This window comes from Felis catus, chromosome B1, assembly GCF_018350175.1.
Source record: "Felis catus isolate Fca126 chromosome B1, F.catus_Fca126_mat1.0, whole genome shotgun sequence".
Lineage (NCBI taxonomy): Eukaryota > Metazoa > Chordata > Mammalia > Carnivora > Felidae > Felis > Felis catus.
The window spans coordinates 13981196-14006966 of record NC_058371.1 but is presented as its reverse complement, the minus strand read 5'-3'; the positions used below and the strand labels follow the sequence as shown (position 1 = coordinate 14006966).

The following is a 25771-nucleotide window of genomic DNA, read 5'->3' as shown; positions in this document are numbered from 1 at the left end:
TCGAAGAGATGGGCCCTTGCTCTTTCACAGCCAAAGTATAAAAATGTACAGAAAGAAAAAAATAAATGATCGCTTGTTATTCTGACATGATGATTCCCAGTTACGTAGGTTAAGTGCCCTATGTTTCTTAGGCAGTTGTTAGTTATGCCTTGGCTGCAGACATCTAGAGAAAAGGTAATAAAAACGTGGGTTTTAGAAAGTAGTATTTCTGTTACTTTTATTAGAAAAAAATTTTTTGAAGCATGGGTTTGTTAAACTACTGTATTTTTAAATTATACAAAACATACGTGTGTGTATATTATATGTACCTATAGATACACGATTATGAGGTTTATATTTGGTAAAATATTTTAATAATGCTTTTCGTATTAGTTGCCCTAGCTTATTTAGATAGGATTTAATAGTTATACTTTAAATATGATATGTGATGAATTTGTATTAGGGAAGGAATGATTGTGAGGTATTTACGTTAATTACAAAGTTTTATTCTTTATTTTTTTGCTTTTATGTTTTTAAAAATGTTTAGTTATTTTTGAGAGGGGGGAGGGGCATAGAGAGAGGGGGACAGAAGATCCCAAGTCGGTTCTCTGCTGACAGCAGTGAGCCCGACATGGGGCTTGAACCCACAAACCGTGAGATCATGACCTGAGCTGAAGTCAGACGCTTAACGGACTAAGCCACCCAGGTATTCCAAACGTCTGTTCTTTAAAACCATGCTGGCCCCTTATAGTCACGAGATTGGCTTGCCAACTCAACCTCTACTTTAGCTGCTGTGCTGATTCTTAACTAAGTTTGAGGTTCGAGGTTTGCATATCCGTTATTAGAGAAATGTGCCCTCTTTGCACACGATCCTTTCTTTTAAAAAAAAAAAGGTGAAAAAATCCCAAATTTGTTTTTACTAATCCAGATCAACTCCGCCAATGGAGCGTATCCCTTTGTCTAATTTTCCAAAGTTGATTAAAATCCCATTTGCGGGTCCTAAGTAAACCACAGTATCTGTTGTAGGAAGTTCACGTGTCAGCAGTAACCCACACGATGAACTTCTATGCAATGTCAATTCCCGGGAACAAATAAGGACACACTCAAAAGCGGCCCGCAGAGCAGAGCCTGAGTCCCAGACTGGACTGAAAACTTAATTCTCTATTTTTTTTTCTCCCTGGCTTTTAACTAAACTGAAACCCTCCCAATGCCACCATCATTTCCTGAAGGTCTTATAATCAGAGCAGCTCTCCTGCCCAGTCTCATCTGATGGTAGCACTTTTCCTGGACTCTTTTTTGCCTCTTTGGCAATACAGCCCGCTATCGCTTTGAAAACGGTGCAAAGGAAGCGCTTTCCATTAACTTCCAATTTATTCCTTTCCTATTGCGATCCTAAAATGAGCAACAGGAATGCTAAGAACAGAATTTTAATGTAATTCAATTGAAAAGGTTTGTTCCTCTGACAAAATCATGCTGCTGGGTAACATTCATTTTATTAAAAGGGAATCTGTCAAAAAAGAAAAGCAATTCAGGCTACAGGAGAACTCAGCTTTATGGAGAAGATCCATTCCAGAAAAGTTGTACGGAAAGAATATTTGTATATTGGATCGTTTTCTTTTTCTACTGACTTGTATTATAATTGTAGAGGTGTGCTCCTACAGAAAATACTTTCGCCTTCTCATATCATTGCAAAAATCACACTAAGGAGCTCAATATTCATCTCAAGGACTATTCTGCATTTGTCAACATGCCATCTAATTTCCCCTTACGGTTTGTGCGACGTTAGTGAAGTGAACAGTAATCGAAAATGATTTTACATCTGCGTTCGCTGCAAAGTACATATCCCATAAAATATACAATGGCTGAGTCTCATTTCATTCTGATTGACCTCACAAAATGGGACCGTTCACACAGCACACTGCCTGGACCACTACTCCACACAGTAGAATATGCTGGCAGCCCGAACCTCATACTTTTTCATCTGCTTCCGCAGTGACGGCACTTGCTGATTTGCATTTCGTGGGAAGGTCCTTTCAAGTGCAGTTTAAATTTCCAATAACTGCTTACAAAAAGCGAAGGCTTTCTATTTGATAAGAATGGCATTTGTAGCACTGACATAAACAGCCAGCTTCATTGTAAATGTTTACAAAAATTTTCTTTAATGCTTATTTATTTTTGAGAGAGAGAGAGAGAGACAGAGCACGAGCGGGGGAGGGGCGGAGAGAGAGAGGGAGGCACAGAATCCCAAGCAGGCTCCAGGCTGGTAGCACAGAGCCTGACGCGGGGCTTGAACCCATGAGTCGTAAGATCACGACCCGAGCCGAAGTCAGACGCTTAACTGACCGAGCCACCCAGGCGTCCCCGTCATTGTAAATGTTTTTGAAGTTCATCGGTGACGGCTCCCAACATAATCAGCTTTATCACCTGGGCAAATGTAGACCCGGAGGGTTTATGCGTAAAACCAAAACTGTAGGATATTTCTCCAAATGTCTGCTGCTAATATACTAGGTGCGTATGAAGCAAAATGGTAACCCTTAAGCAGAGGCATTGACCACGATGCCAATGACATGTAGGCCTCAGAACTTCTCATTGTGTGGGTCCCTCCCAAGGCCCTGAGCCTAATTTTGTATTTTTCAGAGGGGGGGGGGATCCAAAAATTACAGAAGCTCCAGGGCCCCCAAAACTTGGATCCCACCTGCCCTTAAGAACGTACATTTTTTAGAGTCTATTCACCATATCACAGCACTTTATAATCAGAGCAGAATGTGGATATACTTACTCAAAAAACGTTGTCCATCCAGTTTCATCACTTTTTGTGGCTAACAGGCCACTGTTGCCATGGTACGTAAACAAAACTAATTCTAGTCCTTGGGCAGTCATGCTTTTCAAACATCCATTGGTTCCTATCGTCAACCATATCACTTGGTTATCTGGAGACACCACCCGAACTGGCATCCGATTTGGGTCCCGTCTAATCCTGAGGGTGTTGCCATTGCTGTCTGTCACAGCAGTAATATCGTTATCGTTGCTGTAGCTAAAATTGTACAGGTAATCGCCAGTGACCAAACTTACAGTATACTGGTGGGTGCCATTGATGTCAAAGATATAGAGTTCCTGGTCAGTTGGGGAGGCAACTTCATAAAAGTTCATGGAGTTAAGGAAAGGCTTGTTCTTGGACACGGCCCGGATCCGGATATTCCCCAGGTCCGCGATATACAGGGTGCCATCCGGGGAAGCGGCCAGGGAGGACGGCGCGCTGAGCTTGGCGTCTTTGGCGTAGCCATCTCCACTCTGGTAACAGTCACAGTTGGCGTCGTTTTTGCAGTCACACTCTGAAGGTATTCCCGCCACCAGGGAGATCTCCCCGTCTGTGGTGACCTGCCGGATTCGGTTAATCTTCTTCTCATCGGTTTCAGTAATGTACAGGACCCCACTGTACGACACCGCGATGGCGGTCGCCGATTCCAGAGTTGTCTGAACCGCGTGCTTCCCCACAGAATATTCCACGCCTGGAACTTGGCAGTGCATGGGCCGTCCCGCAGCAATGCGCACTTGGCGATTCTCAGTGATCTGCAGAACGACGTTATTATCCAGGACGTAAATGGAGTTATCCATGGGGTTAATGGCGAGGTCAGTGGGCCATTCCAGACGCACCTTAATGAAAACGAAAAGGTCTGGTTAGTCAGTTACTGCGCAGCAGTTAATTTGCCAGAAGAGTAAATTAGACCATTCAAGGAAATTACCCTTAATTTGGTCAACTGTTTCAAAATTGTTTTTTTGAAGAACTACTGTAAAATAAACCTAAAAATCTGGAGTGGAGACAAATGCGGGAAATCGCACGTTAGTGAAAAACGCCGCTTGCCGAAAGATTTGCAAGTCATGGCCAAAGAGCAAATGAACCTCTAAGCAGTGAGTTAACAGGCATCAATGATATATGAACACATATGCTCCTTTAGCAGTAATGCCCACCACACGTCGAGGCTTTCTAGGTTATGAATACGTGAGTGTTTTATTGTGTTTTCAATCAGGCCAACAGTTAAGTTCCCAATGCTAAATAGAAGTCCCTTGGGACTAATCATAGTGGGTTCTCTCTACTACTTAAAGAGCTCATGCAATCAGATAGAGATTTAAGCTGTTTTGTTCTTTTTGGGATATCTGCCTGCTGCTACTCTACTGGTATTTTATTACAAATGCTTTAGCATTTCTTAGTGCTAATTGTTTGTAATCTCACTGAATTCATCAAATGCGGAACTACGGAGGAAAATAACTTTTTTTTTTTTTTAAGTTTATTTATTTGTTTTTGAGAGAGAGACAGTGTGAGCAGGGAAGGGGCAGAGAGGGAGAGAGAGAATCCCAAGCAGGCTCCACGCTATCAGCACGGAGCCTGAGGTGGGGCTCGAACTCACGGAACTGCGAGATCATGACCTGAGCAGAAACCAAGAGCTGGATGCTTAACTGACTGAGCCACCCAGGCGCCCCCAAAATAACTTTTTATTAGCTCCTGAGATACACTTCAATGGAACAGCTTTGTTACAACTAACACCACACCTGATATATCCAGTTTAATATGGGGCCGTCACAGTCTACTGACCTGGTAAATCAAGACACTTAGAAGAAAAACACACAATGCAGCTTGAGATTTTAACTACCTGGCTGATGTGCATGCTGGTGTCACAAGTTAAGGGTCTGGCTGAAGTCAGATCGTTAGAGCCCAGGAGAGTTGATATGATCCCGTTTTGATCAACTTTTCTGATCATGGTTCCATCAACAAAGTAGATTAATCCGTTCTTATCAATTGCCATTCCTTTTCCAAGAGAAGTAAGTGTTACCAATTTTTCAAACGTGATTTATTTTTAGGCCCATCATTAAATTCAACGTTCAACCCCAGGGATAACATGGGTGATAGGCAGCAGGTAAGACTGCAGATTGTAATTACATTAGGAAAAACCCAACAGAGGCATTTCTGACACAAATCAACATAAAACATAATAAATAACCCAAATCGGTAAGAATCCCCATTTAGTGTACGAATCATACAGGCTGTACCTGAGTTTTAACTGTAAAATTATAACATCTGTATACTGTTGTTGACTATCAACGATAGAAACAGGTCAGATTCTGTTACTCGGAACTTAGAGTAACTATATTCTAACAAAAATAGATCTAAGCCAAGGTTAGCGTTCTGTTGACCTTGTTACAATGAAATTTGCTATTATGAATAATTCAGTACAACAAATGCTTTTTTTCCAGTCCTCGTTCACAGAATATTGCTAGCTATAATGGAAAAAAAAAAAGTCTGAAACCAAAAAACACTGTAATGAAGGGGATAGTGCATGAGCAAGGAGTCAGTCCCAACTGGTTTAAAAGCTAAAAACCTTTGTCACACAGAATTTTAGCCCTTGTCACCTCTAGAAATTCCTCACAGCAAGCATTTTTTCCCATGGCATAGAAACAAAAGTTTAATAGCTCCAAACTGGGTGAGGACTAATACGGTTGCTTAGTGATGGTTTTTAAAGAGGCCCGGGACTCATTCATGACAAAGAAATTCCAGGACAATGAAAAGAATCTGGACACTTCCTTGAAGTTTAACAGGATGTGACCTGAATAATACGGGCTAGTTGCTTTATTCTTTGAAAAGGTGAAAAAATGGTATGATAAAAAAAATGCCAAGAACCCAGTATTTGCTGTAAAATCAACTTAGGATTCTAGCAGTTTCACGCCAAATGGCTTTTTTAAAAACACTAGATGTGAAAGAGCTTTCTAGAACACAGTGGAGGGTAAAATGTTAGACTCAGCATTAAACACAATCAGGCACTAACTGGGTTTTGTATCTTTTTTTTTTTTTTTTTAATAAAAAGAAATCCTCAAATTGACAAATGCCAGTACCTTTGGGACTCATGAGTGTCGCCTCCACCGCCTTCCCTCCATCTCCACATCTGGCTTCATCAAATGGAAGGCACTGCTCCCCTGTCCCTGCAACCACTTCAGCATTTTTAGTCAAATCTTTTGTACCCGTCAGTGACTTTGGGCGATAAATTCTGCGGGTGTTAGTGTCAGAAACATACAGATTTCCTGTGACGGGATCAGTCGCAAGGTAGTATCTATGAGCTGGGTTGCTGCTGTAAAAAAAAGGATCACACATAAACATCGCGAGGCAGTTACTCCTAATGCACGGGGGTGAGGGGGGGTGGGGGGGCGCGTAACGAAAGGCAAAATAAAACAGATCATGGGAAACTGATTATAAACTGAAATCCATTATTAAACACTGGAAAACGAACAGCATATTTAATAACGACTTCAAAGAATGGCGGAAGAGAATTGGAGGCAAGCTCTAAAAGGATTGCTTTCTTTCTTTGCTGGTGGCTGAGGATTTAATTTACTAAATTTATTAAAACAGCCATCTTGGAAAATAACTCCCTTTAGAAGGCAAAACGCTTCTAGCCTAAAACAAAGAAGCAAGTTCTCTAAATCCTTTTGGATCAATGAAAAGCCATTAATAAATTGCTCGTGAGTGATCGACATAAAGTTTATTCCAGGGGAAGGGTGTCTCTATCAAACCCCGGTGAGGTGTAACATACTACTCATGTCCCTTGCACCTCATCAGAGGGAATTCTCCTGTTTTGCTACAAATCCAAATCCCATGAACGCCTGCCCCTGACAAAATGCACCATCGGGTCTGCCTTCGTTGCTCTATCATAATCCAGGAGGGCGATCTGATGCAGTTACAGTGTTTGTCTTGAGCAACAGGGTTACGTACTAAAAGGAGGTCATGCACGTGTACGAGGCTGTCTCAGATGCCGGCCTCATGCAGTGAGCCAGAAGAGTAGTTCTGTCAAGTTTTACTTCAAAAGTTGTAAATTAAGCTGCCTGAAGACCGCTCTGCGAATTTGGTGAGAGGTAGGCGTTTGTTCACAAAACATACTGCCTCAACGTGACACGTGGAAAGTAGCGCAAATGTAAAACTATCCTACGTCCCGTTACCTGTGACAAATGGGAAGACTGACATTACCAAGCAATGGACAAATTAGGACCCTTAGTTGGAATGAAAAAGTGCACTCATCTCCTTATGAACACTCAACATCACATTCTTAGGATTAATGGGATTTTGTACCACGCGCAAATATTGCCTTCTGGAAACAAACATTCCAGTGTTTCGACAAAGATGTTGACAGGCAAGAATCCACTGGATTCTACATTATCTTCACGACAAACCTAGCGTTTTACCAATTTATTCTCATGCTTTCTCTCTCTCTTTTCTTCTCTCCCCGCCCACACTTTTATACTTGTTTCCATTTGTTTTACATGTGAATATCTAAAAGATGTAGTACAAATCTAACTATATGAAAATATTTGTTCTAAATAATGGTGTAGTGTTCTCACTACTTAATGCTCTTCCTTTGAAAGTGGTGAATATGTGTACTTCAGGGCTCCTGTGAGAGAGTCTCCTGCTCAAATAGCAAGTTCTCGGTTTCACGAGTGTGTCTTACATCGGGTGCCCACGTGGGCACAGAGCTGGCCCCACGTGGCGTCTGTAGAGACCCTCTGGAGCTCTGAAGCCTCTGGCTGTTAAGTGGATTCACGCGGAAACACCGAGACTCGCGAAAGCTTGACCACCTCCAGGTTTCGGTCTCCTTTCTACCCTTCCGTATCTTTTGGTGACAAGAGACATATTTGAGCAAGAGGTCTTGAGTGTGTGATAAGTGTGGGAGGGTGACTAGTGAAACAAAGGATTCAGGGAGATACAAGTCACTTGAGACGAAGATGCTTCAGAACCACTGGGCTATGGACCCCTTCCCATGTGAAGTGTCATTGTATCGCTTTTCTAAGTCGATGCCTGAAATGTCAAATGCACAGACGTACTGCCTTCCTTAATGTGGTACTTTATTACTCTGTAATGAAGTGAAAAGTTACGTATCAATATCATCTTCAGAGTAATTTTAAGAGATTCTTCCCCCCTATGAACAGCCTGATATTGACAGAGCTGGTCTTTTAGGTATATGGTTGGTGACTGTAATGTAACGCAATCAAACTGGGTCTATTATGAAATACCATTGTGGGAAGACTTCTCTTTTCTTTCCTATCTCCTCAATTATATACTGATTAGACCTAGTCACATAGACAGTTATGAACACACACACACACACACACACACACACACACAATACACACACACACACACACACACACACACACACACACATTTTCCTGTCCGTTGTGTACCTATGAGCATGACCTCTAGACCAGACTGCCTGGGTCTGGATCCTAGCTTCCTCACTCACTAAACCTCATGACTTTGAGCAAGTTATTTAACTCGTCTGTGCCTCCGATTCCTTATCTGGAAAGGGGATAATAATAATACATATTTCATAGGATGCTGAGAGGGTGACATGAGCTAATACAGATAAAATGCTTAGAACAGTGCCTAGTACGTAATACATATGCAACAAGCATTAGCTGTTCTTAATATCTGCTTCTGTCCTGCCTCCTCTTGGGTTGCAGTGTGGCTTTTGACTTGTAACTCTACACAGTATAGGAGCGCGATGATTATCGTTAGCTATCTAAAGTAGGACTAGCTTTCTGGAAAGGTTAAGAAGAAAAACAATGGCTACGTTCAAATTTGTTTCCTTGGTCGTGCTGTTAGGCTAGAACATCCTAAACTATTCAAACAATGCAGACCTTTCTTTAAACATGCACTTTGAATTGTTTCCAGGGTAATGAGGATAAAGGTAAATGAATAATGCAATCCAATGTAAATTCAGTCGGAGTTAAGCATTCATATGAAACACCTTTATAAAGCTGCAAGGTCACTTTTAAGAACATAATATCAAGAAGCCTCTCTTCCTTTTTCACGTACAAAGGGTGGAAAGGTACCATATCCATGAGACCATGCCAGGGTCTTTTTGTCTCAGTGCTGAAGTACTAGAATCAATTGTTCCTCTGAATTTTCAAAGCGAGATGAGTTATGGGAACATTCAGTAATTTTTCAAGTGGAGGGTAATATGCAGAATTATTCATTTAAGTGACATCCTTTATCAGAAGCCTGGGATAGTGGGACTTAATCATGAAGTCCTTTTCACCCTCTTTACAGGTCTTTTCTAAAATACCTGCTGAAAAGGCTATTTGTGGAAAACTCCTTCAAGAGCAACTTCTAGGAGACAGTTTTAAAAATAAAGAATTTTAATTCATTTTTTCAAACCAAAGATGTATAAAAACAACCCAAATCTTGGATCATGATCTCCCTGTCCACTTAACCCACTTATAACTATAAACTGTCCAGACCTATATAAAATGGTTAGTGGAAGGATTCTCCCTTACCCCCTTTTATCTCCAATATTCCATGATTAAAAAGCATACTCCCTAAAAGAGGTACCTATTTATAGACACACACATATTTTTGCACAAAAGCCATTATGCTGTTCTATATCTTGCCTTTTTCATTTGATAGCGTACAAGGGAGAGTTTTAATACTGAGCCATTTTAACTATATAAATCATGAGTTTACAATGAAGGAGAATAAAAACTTTAGGATCCTGATAAAGAATGACATAAAAAAATTATACAGAGCTTGGATGTGCCTCGTTCTGAGAATAAAACAACGGATTTTTGAGGTGGCCCCTTGAGCTACAGGTCATAAGTTTTCTTGGTGCAAAAATAATGGACATTAAAGTCCTACGCTTTGCCTTTATTGACATCAGCTTTATTCCAGTGGGACAGTAATAAGAGAATGTCCAAAGTGGTGCTTATATTTGGATTTTCTGTTCCACAGCATCTCTTTCTTTGAAGGCACAGAAATTTCTAAATCAAGCAACATATGTCGACGGTTTTTAAAAATGTCTGCCAAATGAAAGCACTAATTTTGCACACAACTCCATTGTCCAGAATAACAAATGTGGAGGAGTATGTGGCCCTGGAGAAGAGAGTTTACTTCTGGAAACATTCCCCACAGAATGGTAGGAAATGAGAACTGGGTAAGTTCTTGGCAGCGCAGCTTAGCATGGCAAATTAGAGCTGGTTCTGGGACCCCAGCCCCTTTCAAAGGAAGAGAGGGAGCAGGACCAAAGCACTAAAAGAAAAAGCAAAAGTGAGTTTGGAAACTTTCAGTTGACTGGAGGCAGAGAAGCTCTGAACAATACATGGGATGGGTCTGGGGTTCAAGGACACCTGACATAAGCAGAGTTTTCTGACAGAATGAGTTAGTACTTGCGCTCCAAATTCCCGAAAAGCCAAAGCCCTGGAGAGGCTGGTGTGCGGGTGCAACTGGGTGGTGAGTTTTTAGGTCAGTAATACGTCTCATGTGGAAACGTAAGGCTACGATGACTGAGTGCGCTTGGCTGCTGGGAGCTGGAGTGCGGGATTCACAAAATGCATGGCTTGGGGCGCCGGGGTGGCTCAGTTGGTTAAGCGTCAGACTTCTGCTCGGGTCGTGATCTCACAGTCTACGGGTTCGAGCCCTGTGTCGGGCTCTGTGCTGACAGCTCAGAGCCTGGAGCCTGCTTCAGATTCTGTGTGTGTCTCTCTCTACCCCTCCCCCACTCATGCTCTCTGTCTCTGTCTCTCTCCCTCTCTGAAAAAATAAATTGACATTAAAAAACCCCCCAAATGCATGGTTTGAGGGAATCTCTGTTCACCAGGAGAGGTTTAATGGCCTTCTTGTACAACTGATCAAGGTTTTCATTTCAGAAAGTCTGAAAACAACATTACGGTTTTCACTAAGAGCAGCAAAATCAAAGTTGAAACTTTTAGTATATTGCACCTTGATGACTCGTGCTGCATTGCCTAGATCACCACAATCCCTAAGCCGACTTCCCCATGGTCCCATCCCATGGACGCGCAGCCTGGATTTGCTTATTCATTTTGTCATAATGCAACTTCTTAGACTAGAGAAATATTGGCAAAGAACAAGCTATAGAACAGAGATCATTAGCACTTTAATCTTTTTATTGGAAATTGTGCCGTAGCCTTTAGGACACAGAAAAGCATAAATTATACTTACGTAGAACAATAAAATGCCTCTTTTCTGGCAACTAAGACTGTTTAGATGATTGCAAGCAGGGCTTGGGGATGTGGTAATTCTTTTTTTTTTTTTTTTTAATATTTTTTTTTCAACGTTTATTTATTTTTGGGACAGAGAGAGACAGAGCATGAACGGGGGAGGGGCAGAGAGAGAGGGAGACACAGAATCGGAAACAGGCTCCAGGCTCCGAGCCATCAGCCCAGAGCCCGACGCGGGGCTCGAACTCACGGACCGCGAGATCGTGACCTGGCTGAAGTCGGACGCTTAACCGACTGCGCCACCCAGGTGCCCCTGGGATGTGGTATTTCTGCGCCTGTTTGATTTTTACATATTAAGTCAAGAAGTGCTGAATCAAGCTTTTGTAATTTTGTATCTAAACGTTCATTGATTCAAGTTCACAGACCTGTGATTGGCACCTTCTTTGATCTTTTAATTGGTAATATAAAATTCACAAAGTTGATTTTTAGTCCTACATGTTTCATCACCTCTTGGCTGGTATTAGTTAACTAATTTAAGTCCTTTTATTTTGGAATTTTAAAGAATTAGAACAGGGATGAGCCAAAATTTACTACCTACAAAAGGAGTTTGTTATCAAACTAATACTATAAACAACACGGGGGGAAATGTTTAGCAGAGCCAAGAGAAACTTAAATGTTAAGAATTTCAGAAGCTTCCATTTATGTAAAAAATTTAATATGTTGATTGAGTAGTATTTATATCTATTCATTCATTAGAGTCTAGCCAGAGACTTTTACTTGATATAATATCCTGGCAGTATTATTACATTTGGTATGATGGATTACTTTGAATTTTAAAATTAAGAAACCTATGTTTTTTTACATTGATTTTGTTATTCACTATTTTTTTTAAATTTTTTTTTCAACGTTTATTTATTTTTGTGACAGAGAGAGACAGAGCATGAACGGGGGAGGGGCAGAGAGAGAGGGAGACACAGAATCGGAAGCAGGCTCCAGGCTCCGAGCCATCAGCCCAGAGCCCGACGCGGGGCTCGAACTCACGGACCGCGAGATCATGACCTGGCTGAAGTCGGATGCTTAACCGACTGCGCCACCCAGGCGCCCCGTGTTATTCACTATTTTTATTATTTCCTCCATCAGTCCAATTAATGAGTGTGGGAAACATAGTAAGAGGACCAGAAGCATGCATTTTTATGCATTAATCATTAACTGACTACACTGTTCATTTTTGTGTCTTTAGACATAGTTTACAGTTTCTTTCCCCTCCTATCATCTGTTCCTAAGCGCTTCATGACTGTTACGTTAGCCGTGAAAGTGGGGATAAGGAGAAAGCCAGCAGGATCCTATCATCTAGGATGAGCAAGATGACATTAGTAGGCAAACAGAAAGAAGTATCTGATAAGAGTTTTAATTTTTTGAGCTAAATAGAGTAGTTCAGTGAGTCAAAATATCTTGCTTTTGTGAAGCCAATTTTGATTAATTAATTATGAAACAAATGGAATCCCTACTTTTGTCATTTCATCGGTGACTTGGGCTCAAAGGCCTTGGATATTTTCTACATCTTCTTCCTTGCCACCCATATACAGTGTGTTCATTCTCTGCCTTTCTTTATTTTATGGGTTGATTCCCTTCATTGCTAGCCATACTAATTTAGGTTCCTAGCATCTCATGGTTTTAGGCAACGGCTTTCTAACTGATCCTAAACACTGACATCAGATTCATCTTCCCCAAAGGCCATTGGAGTATGGCGCCATCTTGTTCAAGATCAGAAAATGGTTTCCCACTGTCTCTGTTGTCCCGTAGGACAGAAGAGTAACTCCTCAGAGCGCTCAAGGCCCTAAGCAATCTGACCCTAACCTGGCTTTCTACCTGTATCTCTCATTATTACCAGCATGGATCCCCTGCTCCACCCAGGTAAGTCGGATTCTTCTCAGAACATGTCTTACTCATGCCTTTCATAAACCCCAGTAACATCATTTGTTCTAGATTACTTCTTCGTGACTATCTTCCTTTCTTCCTGTTTTTCTGTTTAAACAGACTTCATTTTTAGATGTAGGTCAAATATCAACCTTCCAGAGAACTTTGCCTTACCATACCCGTATCTCCCCGTAATCTCTTCCTCAATAGAACTACTCTCACAGTACAAGCCACGGATATAATGAAGCATCAAAGAATGATACCGAGGATGTCACTTAGGCTGTTACATACATATCCTGTCTCCCCTACTAGACTATGACTTCTGAGAGTATGGGTTTTCTTGTATTACTATTTGTCCAAGTGCCTAGTACACGGTGAGTGATCAGTCAACACCGACTTAGCAAGGATGAATATAAAACCCAGTGTCTTTTACATGCAGGGCCATAAGGGAAATGCAGAAGCTCAAATTTAGCCAGGATAACACACAGAGGAGAAAGGTGAAGGGGGATCATGAGAGAGGGATTACAATGAGTATCACTGCCAAACACCATGAGTTAGTACGTAATGAGCTCATATTATAAAGTACCGTTAATAATGTAGCTCTCGCCTCTTTTCTTCCAGAGAAAGAGATTATAGCTCTACGTAATTTGTCAAATGACTGTGAAATAAATTTAGCTTTTTATATACCCAGGTACTTATCCCACAGAATCCCAGCCATTTGGACACATCAACACTAGCTCGGTGGTGCCATGGAATGCACACTGTTCAGATGGTTCCAATCTCTGCTCCCCATCCCTCAGTTATGTTTCTTAGGGAAGAAAAGTAACCTCCTTGAGCCTCAATGGCCTCATCTGTAATCCTAAAGGACTACTGTGTGGATCTGCAATAAATACATAAAATATCTGGCCCTGTGTCTGGCATGGAATAGAGGCTGGTTTGTTAAAAAGTAGCCTCTTTGGTAGTTTTTTCTGTATCGCCTGCAGCATTTTCACGTTTAGTTGGTGTCTTTCCTCTCTCCTCCAGTTACCAAGAAGCCAAGGCCAGAAAAATTTTGATATTCTGCCGTGGTTTGTAATAGCAGAGATATGCGGGTGCAGCAGTCCGAAGAAATGCAGTGTTAATCTGAGCTTGTGACCGGGCTATTAGCTGATAGCACGCGATCAAAAGGGGATCTTGGGAAAAGGTCGTGGGACCATGCCTGGTCATACTGATATTCAACAGCTAGTCATCTTCCAGCAGAACTTTGTTTTTTATTTCCTACTTGTCAGTCTCTACAACACAGTTTAAAGGGATTATGTTGATTTATTCATCTCAAGGATCTCACATGAACTATCACTTCTTTTTCCTGCTGGTACCATTTCATTAGATATTATATTGGCCAAACTAGATGCGGCACGTCCAACACGGCTTGCTTTTTTTTTGGCGAGCTTTACTTCAAAATCTATTGTCCTTTTCCTTTTTTGTTGTCCTGGGGAGAGTTTTTCAGTCAACAGTGTCCATGCACAAGCTTTTACCTTCTCTAGCTAAGTGTACATATCAAATAGAATTTGAAAAACATCTGAGCTGATACTCTTCCTTAGCTTTGAAGAAAGTCTTTTCCTTCGTAAGAGTGTCAGTGAAAACATTACTTCTTAAAACTCAAATCTAGTAACTGTCTTAGCTGGGGAAAATATAAACTACAACAGTGATGAATTTACCAGAAAGTTAACAAAGCGTAAGCGTTAGGGTTCTCTCGTATGGGTTCCTTCCAAGCCCAGCGAGGGCCCAGGCAACACATGATCTTATGTTTGTAAAACTCTGTCAAAGTAAACTATTTTGAGATTCTTTTTCTTAAACAGAATCCCCCAAATTGAACAAGCTTTGAGCCCAATAAACCGGGATCTGCTCTGATTACTGGTCAACCTAAACTTGCCCGAACGTCTACTGTGCTTTGAATTTTGTTCTGTTCAATATGGCTTAGATTAAGTGAGCTGGTAACTGAAATTGAGAAGTATTTTTCTTACACAGAGATGTGCATTGTGGTATTTTTTTGTGACAAATTTTATTAACCAATTTGAAAATAGCTTTTAAGATGATATTGCATAATATACTTTACAATATACTGCAGGATAATGGCTCATTTAAGTAGTTTTAATTCCTTCGATGTTCTGTGATACGGAGTTTCCTCTCTCATGATGAAATATTCTTAGAAAACAATGTCAGAGAGTCACATCAAAGTGCAAAAAGGACATTTGAAAATAGATAGTAACCTTTCAGCAAGATGCTTACCTATGTCTAAAATCTTTATTTCTTGGTGGAAGCAGATAAAAAAGGTGGGAAAAAAAAGCACAGTTAGAAAAAGTTTCTAAAAGATAATAATGAGTTGCATACTGAGATTTTAATCATTTGTATGGAAAATCCCCAACTTAAGCAGAAATAACACTGGAAATGAACTTTGTGGGCCAAGGCTTAGCAAATAATTTACAGAATAGGACGATTTTCATCATCACACTTAAATGAACAACGCAAAGCAACAATTTATTACTTTCACCCTTGGTGTTATAGCTAATGGGTTAACCCAACTCATGAACTTGCTTATTGGAAAGTTACAGCCTTAGTTCATTTACTATTATGTTCTGATACTGCAGGGAAATATTTTCTCTCTTAAATTTCAACAGGTGTGAAATAAAAGGCTAACGACCTATACCACGAGGTTATTCTAAAGGGATTTGAAAATCATAGTTCCATCCTATCAGAGCATATAAAATTCCCTGGAATCAGTGAGACATTTTATATCTTGGGTGACTTTATAGTCTATGCTCTTTTATATGGCATAGTATGTATATATGTGCTTTTCCCAACTTTACCCAAGAATCTAACTTCTTTCTAAGGAGAATTTTAAACATGGGGAAGGTATACTTAAATAATACACTGGTACATCAGATTAAACACTTAAAAAAAAATAAAGGCATGCTTAGCTTTGGTTAAAATCCCAAATGAAGGGGGTGCCTGGCTGGTTTGATCAGTAGAGCATGCGACTCTTGATCTCAGGGCTGTAACTTTGAGCCCCACATTGGGTGTAGAGATTACTTAGAAATAAAATCTTAAAAAAAAAAAAACCCAATTAAGGAAAGACATACCTGAGTTCCAAAACGCTTGTTACGTTTCCAGAAGGGAATATTCGGCGAACGTAGTTGAAATCCCCTACATACAGACTGCCATCGATCCCACAAGCTAACGCGACTGGAGCCAATAGCTTATTGCCATCGGCTTGACCATTGCAGCTCGGGCATGAGATGCTGCGCCTGCGGCCGTTGCCCATGATGCTACTGACGACCGGAGGCTGTTGGGAGATAAACTGGTTCTCCCCATTTCCCTTGTACAGTATACCTAGAAGACATAAAATGCATTTTTCTTGGGATAAAAAGTACAAAGATGCAAAGTAACCACGCCCACTCCAGAGTTAACTGTACTTCAGTGCATTGTAGATGCAGACTGGGAAAACTCTTCTTTACAGTTCTAGAGGACAGAACAAAACAAGAACTCAGTCACTTCGTGTAAAATATTATGTGACAAAATACAAAGGATATATACAAAAATCGCGATCTGTTGCGAATTTAAGGAAGGGGCTGGTAAAAGAAACAAAGGATCAACTAGGAAAATGGAAAGCCTGAACTGTCAACATCGGTGCTTCTCAAACGTCGTAGCACACTGGAACGGACTGGGGAGCTAACAAAAAATACTGATGCTCAGATCTCATCTCGAGAGACTCCGATTTAACTGGTCTGGGGGGCAGCCTTTAAAAAAACCCTCCAGACAATCCTAATGTGCAACTGAGTTTGGGAACCATGCTCTACACAACGTTCTTCAGGGAATACCAAGTTTGCCTAACTGCCGAATGATGTTAAAAAAATTATATATTAATCCAATAAAAACTGTGTGCCACAAATATGAATTTCTTCCGAGTTGATCACTGATTTTGAAAGAGTTAAACATACTTTATAGACAATAGAGTTAGAAAGCATATATTAGACCTCCTATATACTGCTATGCTACCAAAGAACATTCTTGGTTATTCTCTGATCTGACACGAGGATGCCCACACATGCACTAATTCAAAATTCCAAACGTAACGAAACTATTACGGAGAGGCAATTTATTATTTAAAGAGAATTCGGCTTTAAGGCATGAAAGTGCCAACAATTTTAAGAAGACAAAACGCCAGTCTGCTCCATTATGGTCTTCAATGAAAATCTGAGACAAAATCCCGAATGAATATTAAACATTTTCATAGTTAGAAACTAGATTTGAGTTGAGATTCTTATCTTATTCCTTTACCATTATTATATATAGACCAGATCAATGGTTTCATTTTGGTCTGATGTATACTGGACGGTCAGCTGTTATCACTCCATACATATTTCATGACGCTTCTCAGTGTGTTATTATCTGTATAAACCACCTGCTATTTTGACTTTGGAAGTTGTACATATTATATATTTATTGAACGTTCTCTATTTCAAAGCGGTTCTTCAAGCCAACGCTTATACTTTTTAGCAGATACACTGTTAAAAGAATCCATCCCCAGAAAGAACAAACAGGAAACACGAGAAAGTGTTTTTTCCTCCCACTCTGGGATAATTTTAAAGTGGAGAAGAGATCAGAATCATTATGTTCCTCTGAGAGCTCAGCACGCTTTTAGGTGGATTCTATGATTACTTTTTGAATGCTCTGCTATTTGAGTGATGTAATAATCACAGGACAGTTACATGGAGACATCAGGAAAGATAAAACAGGTTTATTCAAATTTAAGAAAAATAATCTAAATAAGGCTGGATCATAACAACATATGAAAAGCCTTTTGCCTTCAATATTCAAAGAAGACACTAGTGATACCTAAGATCCTTCTTTCTGTGATTACGTTATTTGACAATTAGGGAACTACCATTTCCTGTACGAGCCACGTCTGTAAGTTTCATCCAAAGAATCCCACCAGTCAGCCTACTTCTCTGCTGAGCCTGATTTATTCAGTCATTACTTTAAACGACTGGTCCTTCATGATTCTCCTCTATTATGACAGAACAAAAAGACGAACATTAGAATATTTACTTTCAAGTTCCAGGTCTGCACAAACACCTGTCACCGACTCCATTTTTGCCTTCTCTTCTTCTTTAAAATGTGTTCATAGCTCATCCACCTTGTCGTGATTACAAATCACTTTGTTTATTCAATGAGACACATGTCACTTTGAAAAGCCCCTACTTGTCAAACTGTTCTTGGATGAAATGTGAAATCACAATCGGTTTACCCCGGGAATTAGGTTAACACACATTTAAAAACAACATACGGTGTATACTTTATAGCAGTTTTTGGAGGACAGAATTTTGGGTAGCCCAGTTTTTACATCGGAACTGATATTTTAATAAAAGCGAACCATATATTATGCCGGTAGAGAAAGTGTGTGTGTGTATTTTTATTATATATACATATACAGAATATCTACAACTTTCTCAGCTCTACCTGAGTACTGTACTCAGTGTTGGATTACACTGTTATGGGAAGGCCTTTCCTGGAGCTCTTTGCTACTGGTTCACGATCTCTTAGTGAAATCCTGGGGCTAGCTGGTGGCGAACCGTACCTTACATTCTCACGATAACTAAAACGTTTCTAGAGAGGCTCCCCCCGTTTTGTTTATAAAGAAACTTCTGAAGGAATCCAGCAATCGGTCACACTCCGTGAAATACGATTTCCCCGACTTTAATCAAGAGCAGCCACGAGCACATTCGGCACAGCCTGAAATACCCCTGGTCCAGACACCGCCGATGATTAGAGGGAACATACGGAGCAGCCTTCTTGGTTGGGAGTCTCGCTTTCCCCACGCGTGTGCCGCACGTGGCACTCGCCGTCAGCTCTGCTCCCTGAGAACCTTCCGGGGTGCTCACTGAGAGGCAAGCTGACGTCCAGGGCAAAGCTGGAATGGGGACAGAGCTCGGCACTGTAGGTGCTGAGTAGGAAAGGTGTGGAGGGTCTTCCCGGTGTGGTTTTCCTCTTACTATTGGTTTGCTCAGTACTATATTCTTCCAGAGGTCAGGCACCGGGGTTCTCAAGCCCTGGCTTAGAAACTACTTTGGATTTAGTACATTCAGAAGCTGAAAATGCACCCTCACCGGCTCCAACAACAATTTTTTTTTTAAATAAAAAGAACAAGTATCAAAGTAACGTTAATCTGAAAAAGTGACCATTAATCATAAACACGTAGTTGTATTACATGCTCCGTTCAAAATTCTGAACCTTCCAAAAACCTCTGCAAAGTCAAAGCTCGATGATTTTGCCAAGACTGTGGCATCTCCTTCTCTGGCTATTTGCAAAGGGAGAGTAGAGAGTTATTAGAATGACGTGGTTTAGGACAGGTGGCTACAGTAAGTTGCACGAAGGCTCCGCTTCTCTAGAAAAGTGCCCATAAATTATCTGAGATTGTAGCTGGCGTGTGGGCAAAATGTTAGACACACAGCAAGGACAACAGAAATTGTTTAATATCAATGATATTCTTTATGAGACTATGCTGGTCAAATTTTGTCAAGTAACTGGTCTTTTGGTTTGTGATATCTGATACATGGTTTTCCAGGGCATATTCACCTATAGTGTAAGGCCTACTATAAGGAATACTCTTCTCAAATTATTCATGTATTTTTTCCCCTCATATTTACAAAGTTAAATAAGAGTATAGGAACCCAGTTTGAGCAAGAGAACAATTTTTTTTCTCACATACAATTTAAGAACTGAAAATAAAAATCGACATACTCAGACTACTTAAGGATTAAGATCTGTTAGAAACATTTTGGTGGGGCGCCTGGGTGGCTCAGTCAGTGAAGTCTGACTTGAGCTCAGGTCATGATCTCACGGTTCGTGAGTTCAAGCCCCGCGTTGGCCCTGTGCTGACAGCTCACAGCATGGAGCCTGCTTCCGATTTCGTGTCTTCCTCTCTCTTTGCCCCTCCCCGGCTCACACTCTGTTTCTCTCTCTCTCAAAAAACAAACATTAAAAAAATTACCAAAAAAGAGAAATATTTTGGGAAAGTACATGGATTTTTATTTTTTCTTTACTTTTAAAGAAGTCCCCTCCCACTCCTTTTTTGGTAAACCTTCCTAAAGCACTGTGGATCAACTCATGGACTGACTATAGATATAGACACTCCTAGAGAATCTGTGGTAGGGACGACCACATAGAGTACTTTCAATGCAGCATTAAAGTCATTTATAATCAAATGGGAAAACTCTTTTGGTGATGAATATACGAATGGTTCAAAGTCCACAAGAAGAATGTTCGGTAGTTCCCACTTCAGACTTCAATGGTCTTGGAAACATTTTTTTTTTTTAATTTTTTTTTTAACGTTTATTTATTTTTGGGACAGAGAGAGACAGAGCATGAACAGGGGAGGGGCAGAGAGAGAGGGAGACACAGAATCGGAAGTAGGCTCCAGGCTCTGAGCCATCAGCCCAGAGCCTGACGCGGGGCTCGAATTCACGAACCGCGAGATCATGACCTGAGCCGAAGTCAGACGCTCGACCGACTGAGCCACCCAGGCGCCCCGGAAACATACATTTTTTTCTCCTACTTCTAATCCTACAGCATGCATGGGATGAAATGTTGCCACAATCTAATCCATCTGAAGGAAAGCAAATCAACTGAGAACAAGATCTTACCATTCTGAACGTCCAACACATGATGTTTATCTAATGTCCAACCACCCATGTTGGAAGCGTCTAATTCATAGCCTTGTAAAATGGCGGTCCTCTTTTCCCACAGAGTCAAGTCCAGACATGACTCGTATTCATATCCAACTGAAACTGGAATCAAGACAAATCACAGTTCATCTTAGCTACAGGCAGAGACGCAATGTACTGTTTTTGATAAAACGCCTTTCTTTGTAGTTGTGTTCTAATACTATATTTCTACTCATTTATGAGTAGCGTTTATTTCTATGTGAGAGGGTTTGGCCACATAGAAGGTATTTTTCTAAAAAAAAAGCGATCTTCAAGTATTATTTTTCTATCAACTTGATAGGAAATTAGTATTTTTTTTCCCCCTCACACCACTTTTTCACAAGGGGTCCACAGCACAAAATGAAGACCAGACTGGGCACCTGGTTAAGTAATCAGATCAGACAAATCAGCCCCGGGTGGTGATCAGATGATAACAGCTTAAAAATTACATTTTCCATCTGAATAATTATAGCGGTGTAGTTTCCAAGAGTATTCAGTTGTGGAAGATATTTACAACAAGTAAGGTTCAATATAGCAAAAAAGATAGTCTGATTATGGCATCATATTCCTGTTACTATCAGAAATGAACAATAACACCAGCAGTAGATTAACGTGAACAAATCACAAATGAGAAGATTCAGAGTCACAATGGAACATGGGTTTTAAATTTTAGAACAAAGCAGAGGGAGAAGTGGTAATTATCTGATGGAACTAATTCAAGCCCAAGGTATATATTAATTTCAGAATAAGAATACTCTCAGGTAAAAACTGGTAGAACAAAAAGCATTCATCGGTTGTTGCTGTTCTTGGGTTGAGTGTGAAGCTATACCATACATACATTTCTTCACATCAATCTTTGCTCACACTGTCCCATCATTCAGTGAAACAACTGGTTTACCCGATGTTTTATTTTTTATTATTATTATTTTTTTCAATATATGAAGCTTATTGTCAAATTGGTTTCCATACAACACCCAGTGCTCATCCCAAAAGGCGCCCTCCTCAATACCCATCACCCACCCTCCCCTCCCTCCCACCCCCCATCAACCCTCAGTTTGTTCTCAGTTTTTAAGAGTCTCTTACGCTTTGGCTCTCTCCCACTCTAACCTCTTTTTACCCGATGTTTTAAGGATGTCATTGCACTGAATTGACTCCTTCTAGTCAAAAGATCTGAGATAATTTCTGAACACAAATATTGTCTATATCCTCTCAAATACCCTTGTGAGCTGAAACCACCCTAATTGTCAGATACGGAAAACATCAAAAAGGATAAAGAAAGCTATGGAGACAAAGTTGTAAGGAAAAAAAACGAGGAAAGGAAGGAGAACAGTAAGGAAGGAGAACATGGGAGAAAAGGATGGGGCACCGTGGATTGTCATTCAGAACATTTTCTAATGTATAATTTCAGCCAGAAAAAACGGATGCTGTCTCATCATATGGAAATACACTCCCTTTTCCCATGGTGGGTCTCAACCAACCAGCTTAGAACTCCCCACGGACAATCTTACTGCCTTCCCATCTGTTTATCCATTGAGTTTCGTGGGTGATTTGTTAGTTCTGACTTCAAGATAATATCATAGTAGTTCTGACTTCAAGATAATTTTTTTTTGGCTGAAAATATATTGATAAGGCACTTACCAACAGCTTCAGATAGACCATAGACCTTTTGATTATACGCATCTGTTTTATCCCATATAAAAGTATAGGCCAAGTTTGGCGAGGCAGGAAACCACTTCTGAAAGAGTCTTCCGACGACAGCCACCATAAGGTGAACCTTCATTAAATTAAATGGTATAATAGACTGGGTCATGGTGATCTTGAGAACTGACTTATAGCCTGCAGCTCTGGAACTCAAGTAGGAAAGTTTCAGATCTGTTCCTGGAATTGTAGTTTCTTCATGGAGTACCTAGGTATGAAAAAAGCGGAAGCTTAAAACTGCGATCGTGGATAACTATTAGGTAAAAGAGATTCCACAGGGGCGCCTGGGTGGCTCAGTCGGTTGGGCGTCCGACTTCGGCTCAGGTCGTGATCTCGCCGTCTTGTGAGTTCGAGCCCCGCGTCGGGCTCTGTGCTGACAGCTCAGAGCCTGGAGCCTGTTTCGGATTCTGTGTCTCCCTCTCTCTCTGACCCTCCCGCATTCATGCCCTGTCTCTCTCTGTCTCAAAAATAAATAAACGTTAAAAAAAAAATTAAAAAAAAAAGAGATTCCACAGAATTGAGACGAACAACTAAAATAAGACATCAAAGAGTCGCTCTTCACAAATACACATTTGCGCTCTGACTTCATTCAATAATTATAAATAACTCTGCCGCCAGCCCAATTTCTCTCCTCCTAAAAGCTTCTTGTCATTTATTTTGAGTTAATCATACCTCAGGTGCTATTCCTCACACGGAAGTCACTGTAACTCCTCCACCGGGCTGACATGCACTGACTTGTTGGCCTACGGTCACAGCCGACTCTCACTAACCCATCTTTCACCCCCATCACCCTGGAGAATTAGAGCAGACATTTGTAAGATGGCTGGCTTAGCGCAGGGATGTGGTCTAGGCCAAAGATCTGGCCTACGCCAGCTGGCTCATTTAGGGATGAAACCTGGGCCTGTAGCCTCAGCAGCTGACTGGTCACAGCCTAGAAAGACAGGAGTGATAACAAAACAAGACCAATTCGTTTGGGTTAAATTGTAGCAAATTCCACATCCATGTGGAAAGGTAACAGAACGATAGTAAGTCCTTATAATTAAACACTGAGTGAGGACTCACCACCGACTTTTGATAGGATGGTCGATGGACTAGTATTTCGGAGCTGCATAAATTTCTCCCTAGAGAACAACTAATGGGTTACTGAATGCACAGGCAAGACACTCAACGTATCCTTTTCGAGTCGAAGCTGGACTGTAAAAAGTTAAAATAACCACCTGCCTACAAATGATCTCCTTTACAAACTGGTAAAAATCACATTCTTAACCCTCCAGCCTACCCATCGATGTGACTGGCTCCATGAATGCTAACAAAGGCATACCGACATAGGCCAAAACATTAATTGTTTTGAAAATATATTTTACGTCGTGTGTAAAATCTTTCCAGAGGGTTCAGATGCTAATTAGGAAGCACCGATTAGGTTGGTTACTAATGATCACTCTTCCCAGGTTTACCACAAGACACATATTGCAAAGCGCACAAGGCCATTTATGCTCGAGGATCCGCACCAGGAAGTCAACACTTTCTCTACTAAGAATTAAGTTAACACTCGCAAAGCTTTCCTCATATTGTCCTATCAAGCTTCTTTGTTCAGACAGAATGGACTATCTGATTGTGTTAGAAAAATCTCAGAATGGCGATCCAGTGGTCAGCGGCATTTAGCTCCTCTCGCGTGGAGCAGCTAGGATTGACGCTTAGCTGTCACCTCTGAGTTTTAATGACTTAAGTGGAACCCACGACAGTGAGGTTGTGGTGGTCAGTTTCAATATAAACAAGCAGCACAAAAGAGTGGGCTAAGCAAACTTCCATGCTGGCCCGTGAGCCAGTGTTGGCATGAAGAGAGACGTGAGGCAATTTAGTGGATCAAGAAGGCATCGCTACGCTCTCACAGATATTGTTCCTATTTATTACAAGTGGGGTTTTCCTTCCCAACTACGCCAACGGATTCCGGCCACGGACTGTCTCAGGCAAAATAGTTTACGGACATACAGAAACTTTCCAGAGCTTTGTTAGACTCAGGGAGACCATTACGTTTAAGATCGACAGCATTGTTGTGTGGCTGTAGGCTACAGGATGAATAATGGAAATAGAACTCATTGTTCTTCTATCTTTGGGGTGAAATACCAATGGGTGAGCTTGAAAAATAGATTCTGTGACTCTTGAATGGCTCTGAAAATGTAAGTGATCGAACCCTAAGGCATAGAATTTGTTTCCTCTTATTTCCAAAATAATTTCTCATAAATCTGGTAGGTTTTCTATACGTAAGGCAGTCCTTTCCTTAATTAATATATATTTCCTGTGATCTTCTAGAGGCTGCGTCTCTAATTCAAGATATCATGTGTTATTCTTATCTTAATAATTGATTACTATCTTTGTCATCATTAACCTTCTTCCATGGAACAAATATCTGTAATTTGATTCATTAAAACATGTGTTTCTCCTATGTAATTGAACTTGACCATGTTATTTTGCATTCGAGGGAAAAGTAAATCTAGCCAGAGTGGAAAAAATAAACCATTAAGCCTATTTTTTTTTTTTTTTACCAGCTGTCTGTCTGATCTGTAAGCCTCATTCTTCACCCCATTACATATTCAGTTAGAAAGCGCAATAAAACGGAAAAAAACGGAGTAAAATTACAAACACAAAGGCTTACTTTCTCTAATTTTGTTATTGTTATTATTTTGTTTGATAATAAGTTAATGAGTCTTTTATTTTATAATAAATAAATAAAATTATTTATCCAGTCAAAAAAAAAAAAAAAAAAAAAAAGAAATACATCCTGTCACTTCTACCTTCCAAATCTCAGTCTAATCTGCTTCCTCTTCTCTAGTGCCATTGTGCACGTTGGGCACCTCTCCGTCTCTTGCTGGACGTGCATGGAAATACAGCGAACACTAGTCAGTTCACCGATTCGTCTGTTTCCTTCTAGCGATTACACATTTTGTCACTTGAGTTAGCGTTAGAGAAATCTGAAAAAATGCCATGGGCCCCCCGGTTCCATATTGCCTAAAGAATTCAAGGTTTCCGCTGTATGATAACCTGGCCTCAGGCTGTCCCTTTATATGCCCTACATTTAAATGGTCCATCAGCTTTAATATGACATTATTTGGTTTTATCACCATGTGGTTGCTTACACATTTTCCTCCATCTGGAATATCCTTTCCCTCCTTTGAAGGTCAACCTCCTCAGTGATGCTTTTTTTGGGCTTCTTTAGGAAAGGACCCCTCTTGAACTTTCAGAGTTCTTCTTTCAAATCTCGATCACACTTTAGAGCGGCAAGAGCCATGCCTCACTAATCTTTTTATCCTAGTAGAGTACCAGGTACACATTAGACTCTCAGTAAATTTCTACCAAATGTTGGTTGACTGTTTGATGGAATGGGGAAAAGAACCCTTCGTGTATTCTTGCAACTGCTGACTACCTGCAACCCATTTCAGCGACTC

At 40.6% G+C, this 25771-nt stretch overlaps 1 protein-coding gene across 13 annotated transcripts in view; it reads right to left on the bottom strand.

Annotated features, from left to right (window-relative positions):
• The window catches only part of TENM3 (teneurin transmembrane protein 3), a 1304603-nt gene that overhangs the window by 39219 nt on the left and 1239613 nt on the right, over positions 1–25771 (bottom strand). For 9 of the 13 annotated variants that reach the window (XM_045056763.1, XM_045056766.1, XM_045056768.1 and 6 more), the window contains 7 exons: positions 22269–22536; positions 20571–20714; positions 16008–16257; positions 15157–15177; positions 5866–6098; positions 4629–4783; positions 2759–3633 (listed from right to left, as the gene is read on the bottom strand). In XM_045056763.1, the coding sequence (XP_044912698.1) occupies positions 2759–3633; positions 4629–4783; positions 5866–6098; positions 15157–15177; positions 16008–16257; positions 20571–20714; positions 22269–22536 (1946 nt within the window). The remainder of the gene's footprint in view (positions 1–2758; positions 3634–4628; positions 4784–5865; positions 6099–15156; positions 15178–16007; positions 16258–20570; positions 20715–22268; positions 22537–25771) is intronic. The other 4 variants (XM_023252313.2, XM_045056771.1, XM_045056767.1 and 1 more) reach the window with 3 other exon arrangements.